The 12886-nt window shown below is 40.6% G+C and overlaps 1 protein-coding gene across 3 annotated transcripts in view; it reads left to right on the top strand.

Moving 5' to 3' along the window:
* PRDM16 (PR/SET domain 16) overlaps window positions 1-12886 on the top strand; it is a 423154-nt gene that overhangs the window by 140383 nt on the left and 269885 nt on the right. For all 3 annotated transcript variants that reach the window (XM_067567133.1, XM_067567131.1, XM_067567132.1), the window contains exon 2: window positions 9698-10047. In XM_067567133.1, coding sequence (XP_067423234.1) covers window positions 9698-10047 — 350 coding nt within the window. The remainder of the gene's footprint in view (window positions 1-9697; window positions 10048-12886) is intronic.

Below are 12886 nucleotides of genomic sequence, written 5' to 3'. Positions count from 1 at the left end.
CTGAGATTGCACGCTAGCTTCCAAGAAATATATGAATTCATTGGGAGCCTGAAATTTTCTCTTTAGTTTATCAAATGAAAATATCAGAATGTTTTATATGTATGTTGTGTTTATGCAAACCAAATCCACTAGAGAATCCTCTTGAAACCTTGGCAGCATTGTGGATTTGAGCCTGTTGCTATTTTATGTGCAAGTAAAAATGACCCATTTTCTGTGAACATCCAGTTCTTAAGCACTCTGCCAAATTTTGGCTTGGAAAGTCACTGCATGTCAGCCAACAGAATAATGCAGTGGAGTATGACAAAAGTGTTATGGGCTCAATCCTGCATTGTGTCTGCTCTCAGAACTCCCACTGCATTCAATGGGACTCTTAAGTACAGAAGGAATGTAGGATCAGGCCCAATATTATGTCTTAGAAGGTCAGTGCAATTGAAAGAAGAGCACATTTACTTGCTGATCAAATCAGTTCTGACACTGGCTGGCTGAGCTGAGTTCATTGTGGGTGGATTCTGTATGCCTTAAAGGCTAAGGAATCTGCAATGTTCCTCTGAATGTCTGTGGATGTAAAAGATGTTTAATCATGTCACAGAACTAGGTGTATTGCTAATGGGATCCTATGCTGTAAAAAAAACAATTAACTCATTATTTTTATGCAGTCATTAATGTTATGCTACTTTTTAGCTGAGAAATCATGCACATTTCCTTTGATGTTATTTATGTAATATATTTATTACAGCTGCCAAATAGATTACTCATGAGGTCTATCACCAATAATAAAGCGTCACTGTAATTGTTGCAGAAACCTCATTGGTGTCACACAGATTTTAAGCCTATACCCATAGTGGATTATCTGTGGAAACAACCTTTCAATATGGTCTTTTACTGTGTAATTTTGCCAGTGAGCTTTGAAGGACTAATTTTAGTTTCATGACAATCACAGTAAGGTCAAGTTGCATTTCTATGGTGCTTTTCACACGACCAGACATCCCAGAGCATTGAAATACTTGCCAGTGGAAGAGGGAGTATCTAGGACAGCATGGTTGTCCTTAGCGCATGGCAACACCCCACACGCAGCGCTTCCATAAAAACAAGCGAATCTGTGATGAAACTCAGTAGAAGTGACAAGTGCTGTCTTCTGGTTTTTTGCCAACCAAATTCAATTTGGAATAACATTGAGGGGCTCAGCCAAGAGGCTTGATAGTGAAATATGCAGTAGGTTTAATGCAGTCATATGTTATGTGATTGGAAGAAACTACAGAGGCTTAACCAAATATTGGACTCCACCTGCTAGAGGCTGGACTTACCCAGTATGCATCCTGCATATGTACGTAACCCCCAGCAGAAACCACCATCCTCCTGCTCTGTAGGCAACAACTTTAACAAGCGGGATAAAAAGAATCCTTCACACTGCTGAGCTTGGAACAGCTTGGGTAAGCTTCTTGGGTGGAAGGTCACTCGTTGAAGATCTCGCTCTGTTATTTCTCTTCAGACATTACTACAAAATATCCCAGCTAGACTTGACAGCATTACATTGATATCCTGAAATGTTTTGCACATAGAGAGATACTCTGAATGTCCTATCTGCTTGCATCAGCTTTGAAAAGCTATTGGAGAAGGGAGAAACACAGCACCTCATTAGATTAGAGAATGCCACCATTCAACTAATGGGCTACTTTATTCCAGGAGCTTCAAGCAAACATACTCCAGAAGTACAGCATCACACAAGTATATTCTAGTGGCGTCTAGCTAACTCCCATGGTAAGTTTCAATTCCACAGCAGGCCAGGCCATTTCACAGCGAGATCAGCTTGACAAAATGCATGGCTTTCGAGAGTGCCTCTGAACACCCTTCTCAGAGGTAACTCCAAGCTGGCTCTCCTTGGGGCATCTCCAGCCATTATGTTAAAGAAGCTCTTAAACACATCAGTGTGACACAAAAGATCAACCTCAAACACATTTTCATGCCTAAAGCAAGCTGGGTAGGATTTTGTTGAACGAAGGGGCAGCATTCAACCATTTTACAAAGTTAGACACTTTGCAATAAATCTATTGAACTCCTGTGGCAGAGAGCGATTATTATACTTCAGAGGGGAGATGGACAATTATCAGTCCCCTAAGCATTTTATAAAACTTTTCTACTTGTATTCAAGCTGGAACATGTTGCATGACTATTCTCTTGCTCTTTCAGAGACTTTCAGGAGATTTTGAATCAGTCATAGAGCTGAATCTTTCAATCTTGCTCTTGTTGAATTAAATAGGTGTATGGCCAAGTGCTATACCGAACCATGTAGACACAGCCAACAGTAAGGGTTTGTGCGGAGTTGCACTGCCCTGGAGGAGAAACAGAGGCAGAATGTCTTCTGGAGCTCCTACACATGTTCACCCTACCCATTCTTGGGATGCTGCTTTTCTGCCCCCCTCTCCCTGGGGAAACCAGGCTGTTCTGTTGGACAGTGTACGGGAAATGGCCTTCCTTGTCTCCATGACCATCCCTGTTCTTTTTGAAACACTGTAAATGAGTTAATGGTCCAAAGGTTCAGTGGCACTAAATTTCCCTAAGTTCAGAGGCCTGTCTGAAGACTTTCTGACATCACTCAGATCCCATGAGCTTATAGAACTACCCACCAGGTACTGGTTAGGTCAGAATTACCATGTGAATATTCCATTTCATGGTAACTTTGTATTTCCACTTCCAGGACCAGAAAGTATGCCAGTACATGGAAACTGAAAAGAAAGGAGGAGGAGCTAATCACACTTCATTTACCTTCAAGAACTATACAATGTCAGATCAAGATTGGGGGTCACTTGGGATTACTTTTTAAATTAAATCTGGACTGGTCTGTCCAAATAGCAATAATATGAAATTAATGGTCTTTACTAGAGAGTAATATCTATTGTCTACCAGCGCCATTTCAAATATGTCACAGGTTGTGCCCTACACGGCCCTGCTTTGCTTTCAACTCTGTTGGAATTCCTGTTTCTTAAGTGCAAAAGAGGCTAATCATAGAGTAGAAAATAATTTGGCTTGCTTAATACCAGAAGAGAAAACATTTACAGCAACCACAAGTATTTTTGGGATTATGGCACATAATACTTATGAAAATTTGTTTCTGGGGACAAGTTTGCATAAGCCGGGCTGCATTTTTTTCTTTACTAGAGGGAACATTTGTAAGCTATAGCAGAGAATTCGCTGTGCAAGTGAAGAAGCAAAATCTTCTCCTGTAGTGAAGTAGGCCACATAGTTTCTTCGGGGGGGGGGAAATGAACTCAGAAAAATCTTTGAGGTCTCAAAAAGAGAAGAGATATTTCTTTAATACAGAAGGCCTATTCTGAGGCTATAAAAGAGATGTAGTATGTAGTCCTTGAGCAGAGTCCTGCTGAGATAGTTATTCTCCCCTGATAGTTCCTATTTGGCAGCAAGAAATGCCTTCCATGCTGAAGTGAAAACTGTAATTTTTGTTGGGTGCTATTTTTCCCCATGATTACATCAGAGGTCAGTCATTAATATTCACTGTAGGAGTCCCTCTCATTTCTCCATGGCCCACAATGAGGCAGTTGTTGGAGTTGTTATCATAGTGGAAACTACTGTGCAACGAAAGCACAGTCATGCTGCCTCATATTTAATTGAGAGATGGTAAATCTGTTCCCAAAATACTTCAGCTCCTTGTATTGTATGACAAATGTGTTTTTCTTTTCCACTTCATCTGTGTATGTTCCCCCCCCACTCCTTCCTTTTGGTTGAAGAAAGCTCCATTTCCCCTACATCTGAGGGTCATAGCTCAACAATTGACTCTTCATGAAAAATCCCCAAACATTAGCCGCTTGAGAATCACCCATTTTCCCTCTCTTTCCTTTCCTTTGCTCGTTTGCCACTCCTCCAAACTGGCATGGTTTGCTTTTCCTACCGTTTAGAATGAGATGACATGGCTCAATTTTCAAGCCTATCTGACGTTCACATTGACATTTGGCATACTCTTGTCCCATGTGCTCCTGTGACTGTCAAGATCAGTGGGGTTGCTCCTGATAAGAACTTCTGGGAGATGAGGCAGAATATTCCATGGGGATGGCCCTAGAATCTGGAATTCTCTCACTAGGCCCACAGAGTCAAAAGGCCTGGTTCTCAATCATTTACACCGAGACTATGTCTATACTACAGCTAGTGTCGGCATAATTTATGTTACTTGGGGGGTGAATAATTTACACCGACATAAGCCCTGGTGTGGACAGTGCTGTGTCGGAGGGAGAGCTTCTCCCACCAACATAGCTACTGTTGCTCGTGGGGGCTGGAGTAGGTAAGCCGATAGGAGAACTCTCCCCTGTCAACTTAAAGCAGCTAAATTATCACTTACAGCTGCATTGGTGCAGCTGCACTGCTGTAAACTCTCTAGTGTAGCTGTGACATTAATCTTAATACTGTGTAGCTCCATTGACTCCTGCAGGGAGAGAGCAGAATCCAGGAGCCAAGGTTTAGTAGAAGGCCCCTCATCCATGGACTCATACTTCTGGCTGAGGGGGGTGGTTGTGGTTTATACACTCTCACAACTTACACAGCTGGAATTTGGAGACCTAACGTATGCTTCCAAATTAGAAAATTGGGCCGACCACATGGCTGTTTAGGTAGAGCTGTGCCTCGCCAAGCCCTGCTTTTTTGCAGGTCACTTTCACTGACCCACTTTCAGTTGCCATCATCCTCCACTGCTCCGTGCGCTCACTCCCTGCCTTAAATTCAGTTCTGTGCTCACGTGAGCATGCCCTGTCCTCTTTAAGAGCCAATACCAAGGTTCTGGTTTAAGGCTTCCCTCCTGCCATGATATTTGCTGTTCCTGAGTCTCTTTGACTAATCATCATTTTAATGGTTAGGTTCCCCTCTTCCGCCCTGCAAACCAGACAGTATCCTGAATCTAGCTCTGGAAAAGTCCAGTACTACTGCAGGTTCCCCTTCCATTCTAACCCTGGAATTGCAAGGGAGTAGCAAGGCCACATTCTGTTTCAATTACAGTAGCAGAAGCTGTATATTCCTGAGCCAACATGCTAATTGAGGGGGTTACATTGATTTATGTTCATTTAGGGTTATCAACCATGGAACACTTATGACATAGCTGCTACTAACCCTCAGGAAATATAGTTTGAGGAGAACCATTGTTGGTTCACTCAATATCTAACAACAGTCTTATTAACTCTGATATTTGGGCATATTAACTTAACATTTTCCCCAAGTTTCTCTTAAAACTGTTGTCTTCTTGCCAAACATAAAACCCATATTTATTGAGGTAAATGAATATTGGGAAATAATGTCAGTTTGGCTGCAGTATAGCAGGAGGCATGTGAATACTGATTTATTACACTTGATTCAAATAATGTACTGTAACATATATAGTAGCCAAGACCATAGTTAACATAGTAGAAACTACTGATAATCCATATTAATCCCTGTTTTCATTTCTTAATAATTTACAGAGGGAAAAAGGGCTGAAATTTATTTTATGCTTAATCTCAACTCATTGGTGAAGGAAGTTTGGGTTTCTTTCTTTCTTTCTTTCTTTTGAAGCTTTAGGAACATCTTTTCATTTGTCTGTGCACTAAGGGAGATTTGTGTGTGCACCAAAATGGACAAGTGTGACCAGAGAAGTCGGCCCATTTGATAAATGTTTTATAGGCATGTGATGGGTGGCCTGCTTGTAAGGGCAGTAGTATCGAGTGGTCAGCCCACCTCACCACCTTCTACGTCCCTTCAAGGATTTTGAAAGGCCCAGTAAAGATATACAAGGACCTAAGCAGGGATAGGAATAGAGAAGAAGTGGTCTCGGGAATAAGAAATGGTTGGGAGAAAAATAGGCATTGTTTCTTTAAAGGCCTGATCAGGAGCCTGGCAGAGTGGATAGGGCAAGGCTCCTCTCTTCCTCCAACCAATTGGGGGATGAATTGAGCAAAAGGGGCCAGCGTCAAGGCTGCCTCCTCTCACAGGGAGGGCAGACACTGAGAGAAGAAGGCCGGCCTACTGAGTGCTCTAGTTTGGAAGGCAGGGTGATGGTAGGAGCAGCTCTGGGAAGTGGCAGAGGGATTGACGAAGCAGTCCTTAGCCAACTAAAACAGGGTCCCTGGACTGAAACCCAGAGGAGAGGGTAGGCCTGGGTTTCTCTGCCTTCTGCCAGAGCAAGAAGCAATGCACGGGTGTTAAAAGGGAAAATGCCCAAGACCAAGTTCCTGATAGATGTTGAGAGAGGGGCTTGAAGGCCATTAGATTCAGTTTCCTACGTTTGGACTTTTTTTTTTTTTTGTTCACCCCAGAAGGGGAATGGACTGATTAGTGATATGGCCTGGGGGAGAGAGCGAGACCATGGAAAACAACTTACCACTGTGAAACCAGAATAGCTAAAGGAGCACTAGACTGAAAAAACCCTGTACCCCACACATGGATGCTCTCTGGAAGTGAGAGACACATCAACAAGGCAGAATTCAGACACTCCTGTGACTAAAGGGAACTGGTGACTGTAGTCTGGATATTTTTTTTTCTCTTCCCGACATATCACACTTTCCTTATTTTTTTTTTTTTAGGCCTCTCTGAAGAACATTTTGGAATAATCAGCACAGTTGTGAACCTATAACCTGAAACCACGGCCAAAACAAAATAAAAAATGTCAGGTTTTCTTAAAAGTAAATAACATCCTTTTGTGTAGCATATTTCCAAAGTCATTAAAAATCTCATGTTCTTGGCAAGACCTTCCAGAGAGCTAGAAGAGAGTGACTGGAAACACTTCTGCTGTAATTGGGGCTGGTTAGCAATGATTGTAGACCTGTGTTTGGATTGCAAACTGCCGTGGTACTTTTACAAATTACCCTGCTCTGGATTTGTCTGATTACTGAAAAATACATCTCCTCTACTCAAGCTTAAAGAAGGTGTTTGGGCGTGTAGAGGTTCTGCTAAAGAGGTCTGTTTGGAAAGGGACAATAGTGGAAGTCACCTATACTAATATCTTCCCTCTCCACCACATGCTGCTCCTTTAAGAGCGAGGAAGAAGGGTTAAGGTGTTAGGTAGAGCCATAGGAGATCTGGATTCAGTTTCAAGCTTTGTAACAGCTTCCCCCTTCCCCCCGGTGAATTTGGGCTAATCACTTAATCTCTCTGTAACTCAGTTCCCTAACTGTAGAATGGGTATAAACATAATTTCTTTCTCCCACCATTTGTTTGTCTCATCGATTTGCATTATAAGTTCTTTGAGGCAGGTACTGTCTCTTCCGATGTGCTAGATGGACAAACTCTAGGTGCTACTGTAACATAAGCAATAACTAAATCCTTGAAGAAGGGTCACAATAAGCAAAATTGCACTCTGAGTATAGCAGTGCGAAAAACAATCTCAGATTATCCTCTCACTGCAGGATTTTCACTGTATCCATAAATTCTAGGTTCCATTGCATTTTCTTATTCAACTACCCTCACTATGTTACAGAACAGGTGTCTAGTTCTTAATATTTCTTTGGGTGCATTTAGCTTTTAGAAGCAAAAATCAAACCCGAAAATTGATGTGTGTGATGATAGCTTTAATAATGGTGTTGCCTTGCAATTATCTCAAGTGTAATAATTTGTACTTCTAAAATAATAGCACTAATTTCCTAATTGTTCTGGAAGAATGAATCTTCATTACCCTTGCAGGATTAAAGATATTTACTGTAAAACAACAACAAACCTTCCTTTTTTTTTAAAGCCTGATTTATGATCCAATCTTGTAAGGCTAAGCAGCTTCCACTCCAATTGTAATCAATTCAAGTTGCGGGTGCTAAGCCTTCCCAGGATTGGGCACATTATCTGTAACCGGATGCAGTTACCAATTCTGACTAATAATGTTAATTGCTGCTACTTACAATTTTACTTTTATTCTGTATACATCCCACTTAAATGTTTTATGTGGGTGTTTCTGAAACCTAAACAACTTAAGAACGTTAGGCACTAGGGAAACAGCTGCAGTTCTGCTGTTGCTTTTGTGAAAAGATCACACAAATCAATTAAAAAAGAAAAAGAAAAAAGAAACCACTGGCCATTTGAAGCCTAACAATTACTGCTCTGAATGCTGCTAAATTAAATAAGTGTTTTAGCCACATGACTTTTAAAGGTTTTAGATTTTTGGAAAGAATGGTTTGAAATAGTTTTTGAATTAATCTATTTCTAACCAGATCGTGAAATGCTGCATGGAATATTTTTCTGGAACCGATATTATACAACTTTTCCATAGCTTTCTGTTTCAGCATTGCAGCACTCCATTAAACCACATCCCTGTCTTATGGAGTTTTATGAAACTATATATGTAGTGTGGTTGAGAGAGTAACTTAAAATGTCCAATGTTTAAGCATATATGATACATTACTCTTAATGTGATGTTATAAGCTAGTGATGCTATAGTTATGCTCGAGAAGGAACATTCATTGCTGAGTGCCAAACCGCAAATAAAGACAGAGACATAGTTGCAAGGTCAGATTGGCCACAGCTTTTATTGAATAACCCATTGAACCAAACAAACCAAACCTGAAGCTAGTCTGGCAGCTCTTGCCAGACTTGAGCCGCAGGTGCTGTAGGCTTTCGTAGGTCCACAGCTCATGTCACAGAGCAGAGTTCATAAGGCACTAATCTGCTATACATGTCCTGGGGCTGGCTCTTACTTGAGACTAATTAACTATGCTCCAGTTATGGGATATTCAAGCAGAAGCGCTCCCGTTCATTGCAATGGACATGGCCAACCTCCCCTTGCAGGTGTTCCTCGCATTAAGTTTTGCAGAGATAAGCAAGGGGCGGGTGATGCTGCTCCTCTGAATCATGTCTGAATGGCTTCTCATCAGAGCTGCTCTCAAAATGGAAACAAGATTCATCAACATTTCTTTAATTAGTTTCTCTATTTTGCAAGTACTGCCTGCCATCCTGTAAAAGACCCAAAACTGAGTACCTACATTCTCCAGTACACAAATGTGCTTTATCTCGTGACCCCTAAGGAAAGTAAAAACTCACTAAAATCTTCTGACCTTCGTGCATGTAAATTTCATCCATAACTTCGCTTTAATGTGGATTTTTGCATTTGATGTAAAATATACTAAGTCAGTTAAAACAATGAACAGCAATAGAGAGCTTTGGCCACCTTTTCCATTTTCCTCTGTCCTCATTCCATCATTGGAGGTCACCTGGCGTGGACATCCTGAGTCTGTGCAACATGATAGTCTTGGTTGCTAGCATTAAATGAATGCCATTTTGAATATTGCAGAGCCCCTACACATATCCCCTTTGCCTTCCTTGTTAGAGGCCGCAGTTGCCTTTTCAGTGAAATCTCAACTTTCTGACCTGTTGAAGTGTGAACCCTGGTGGCACTCAGTAAGATGCTCGCGGGGTTGTCTAAAAAACCAGTCCTTCACCAACTGGACTCAAATGTTTAAGCAAGCAATGGTAGCTCCTTATTGTCATTGTCATTAGCTGTGCATTATTGTAGGTGTATCTGCACCAAAACACTGATTTACACAACTTCACATTATAGGGAGACTCTGGAAAAACCCCCAATTCAATGGGGAAAGCTGTGAATCTGAATTGTGTGGCTCAGGATTTTTACCATTCCCACCCTCTAGAATGTCCACACCGCTTGGATGTTCTTGTCCAGGGAAGGGGTTAACTAACTGTTGACTTCAGGATTTCAGAATGTGTTGTTCTGTTGTTTCCCCTGTAGGTGACAGTGAGATTGTAAATAATATGTATGAGACAGACCCTGATCTCCTGGCTGGTGAGAGTGCAGAGGAGGAAACAGAGGACAGTATTATGTCCCCTATCCCCGTTGGACCTCCATCACCTTTTCCTACCAGTGAGGACTTCACCCCCAAGGAAGGCTCACCTTACGAAGCTCCCGTCTACATTCCTGATGACATTCCAATCCCGGCAGACTTTGAACTCAGAGAATCCTCGATTCCAGGGGCAGGGCTGGGGATTTGGGCCAAAAAGAAGATTGAAGTTGGGGAAAGATTTGGACCTTACATGACCATACCAAGGACTGCATTAAAGGAAACAAATTTTGGATGGGAGGTAAGCCTGCTGAATATGATTGATCACTCTCATTTGTCTTGTGTACAAAATACTTATAAAGCTATATTGAGTCCCGACTGGCCTGCAGACAAGAGTACATAAAAAGGAGGTACTTTGCTAATGTCATGTTTCCCTGGTTTATTTTGTACCATAGTTTACATGCGCTATTTTAAAAAAACAACAGAAATCCTTCTGGACAGCCTCTGGGCCACAAATGTTGCTCTAGCACCATTGTAGGCAGGCTAGCTTTAATGATGTTGTGTCATTTCTTAAAACACACATTCTTGCAATTTTCTAAACTTGCTGTCACAACAGAACAACTAAGATTAATCACATCATATTTTGCAGATGGCAAAGTACTTAAGTATGTCACCTTAGATGGCCAGTCTGTATTTGTCATACCAGTCCGTTAATTGGTTGTAGAAAAATAACTTGTATCCATTAACATCCTTAAAGCAAGTCTTCTGGAGCCCTTTGCCATGTTACAATGGTAAAGAAACACAGAAAAGGAGTCACTTCCCCCCAGAACTGAACGAGGAACTTTTTTTTAGAATAAGTAAAGCTGTATCATCCTTAAAACACTTGTCTGCCTCTCTGCTTGACCATTGCGTTATCCCTAGAACGATCTCCAACCTCTGCTTGGTGTATTCCTATCTGAAATTATCCATCCCCAGCACTGCTCAGTCTTACATTGGGGAGAATTATTTCAGAATTTTATATTAGCTCAAGCATAAATCAGCAGTTTTGGAGAAATGTTATTTAACATATTGTTGTTAACATTCTTTAGGAAGGTTGTGCTTTTTTTAATCCTGGCTGCTTGGAAAACAGGGCAACGTTTTTAGTTTCTTGATGCTCAGCAATGTTAAAACACCTGAAATTCTATTAACCTCAATGGTTTAGACAACCCTGGGGAAAATATTTGCTACCAAAGTTTCCTGTACTTCTTGGTTTTGGTCAGTTTAGAAAATGGATAGTACAAAAACTGCCTTTCTTCTGGTATTTCTCCTTCTCATCCTGGCTGATATTCAAGGCAAATACATGATGTAGTTACTTTAGTTTTGTTCACACGCGATTCCAAAATCTTAGAAAAACCATGCTGGTTTTAGTAAGCTCTCCTCTACAGTCAGAACCACTGGGTAGGATATTTCTTGAAAAAGAAATATATTTATATATATATCTTCCTAACAACGATCCTCATTTCTGAAACAGTGCATTTTATACTAAGAAGGATACATCTTACTCATCATCTGCAGAGCTGGATGAATAGAGGTGATAGTTTTTCACAATGTTTACAAACTAAATACAATAGTTCAGTTCACAATGTCTGTAAAGCCATTCTTAATTTTTTTTAACAATGTTTTCACACATGGAATTCTATTTGTATGAATGTTCTCAAACAAAATGAATAATGCGAACAATTCAAAACTATTTCTGTAAGGAAATGAAATTTGTCTTGTAATGGAATGGATTTTGCTTGAGATAAAAAGTGGAAATGCCATCTGACATCAAGTGACCAATCATGAATAGCAATTTAAAAAAAAACTAACCAAGCATGGTTGGCAAAGCCACCAATAGGCCATACATTTTTTTTCCAAACTCATAAATATCAATGAATTTCATAAATTGAAAAATGGCCAAATTTCATTTAAAATATTTTTTTGCTCAGTTGCGATTATAGTTACACTCAAAATTCATTGATTTTTTAAATTTTACAATCAGATTCCATGAAGCCCAGAGAAATGTGTTCAGCTGTAGTTGATACCTTTGTTTATTATTTTTTTAATGTCCAAAATGCAGAAGAAAAGCAAAAAAAGACATGCAGTACAAAAACCAAGCTCAACTAGATATTGCCTGCGCTCTGTGGCAGGAAATTCCTGAAGCGCTAGAATCATGGCTTGGCTGAATGATGAATGAATGAGTTAGTCAAAGAAAGGAGGAAAGAAAGAATGAAAAAAGAGAGAAACTCACAACTAAACTTTCCCGGATGGGTAATGGAGGTGCCTCACATGTTCATTCTGGAGTGAATTCCTTCTGTTGTGAAGTATGTAGTGTATAGAATGTTTGGTCAATATCATGTTCAAAATATGCTTTTGGAAAAGGTTCCCCCCACCCCCAATAAAGCATTTGAAATAACTGGCCATTTCAGAGAGGGCTTGGGTACAGGGAAGCTTTGGGATTACATGAAATACTGTTCACACGCACTAAATATTTTTCTGAGCAGCATAGTAACACCTTGTGGAACAAAGGAAAATATTCCTCAAGTAAATGGTTCTCAGGCTAGGAAATGGCAGTGACTGTGTTTTTCTGTACCTGGCACCACACAGAATTGGTCTTTGAGTATGTTTGTCCTCCTTAGAGCAATCAGGGGTTAAATATGGTGCCATCTCTTTGGCTCACAAGTCCTGGAAATTGGAGGGAATTTGAACACTGGAGCAGATCGCTTTCTTTTCCTCCTGTAACCTTGAGGTAAATTTGTTCTTGTCTGCTGTATTCTTCTGATAGGAGTCTCTGTTTACTTTCATATTTTTAAGTAATGTTCCATATCTCCATTACTCACTGAATGCTAGGCCTGGCACAAGCCATTTCTATTATCTGCCATATATGTTGACTCTGTGATACTATTTATTTTTGTGGTATACGTGAGAGAACTTACTCTCTCTATGGTGTTCCTTACATTTCTGTGGCAGTCCTTTGTTCCCTGACCTAACAGCTACATTTCATGCAAGAAAGCCAGCAATATTTGTCCTCAAGCTAACGTCCTCAAACAGTCTTAGACTCATTCTGACACTATCTGTTTTGACCTTGGTTTCCTTGTGAGTTCAAATACGAGTTGCCTGCT

This window comes from Emydura macquarii, unplaced genomic scaffold (assembly GCF_026122565.2).
Source record: "Emydura macquarii macquarii isolate MOO-44397 ecotype Brisbane River unplaced genomic scaffold, CSIRO-AGI_Emac_v2 contig_2768, whole genome shotgun sequence".
Taxonomy (NCBI): Eukaryota; Metazoa; Chordata; order Testudines; family Chelidae; genus Emydura; species Emydura macquarii.
The sequence above is the reverse complement of the archived record's forward strand: the minus strand, read 5'-3'. Positions and strand labels throughout refer to the sequence as shown.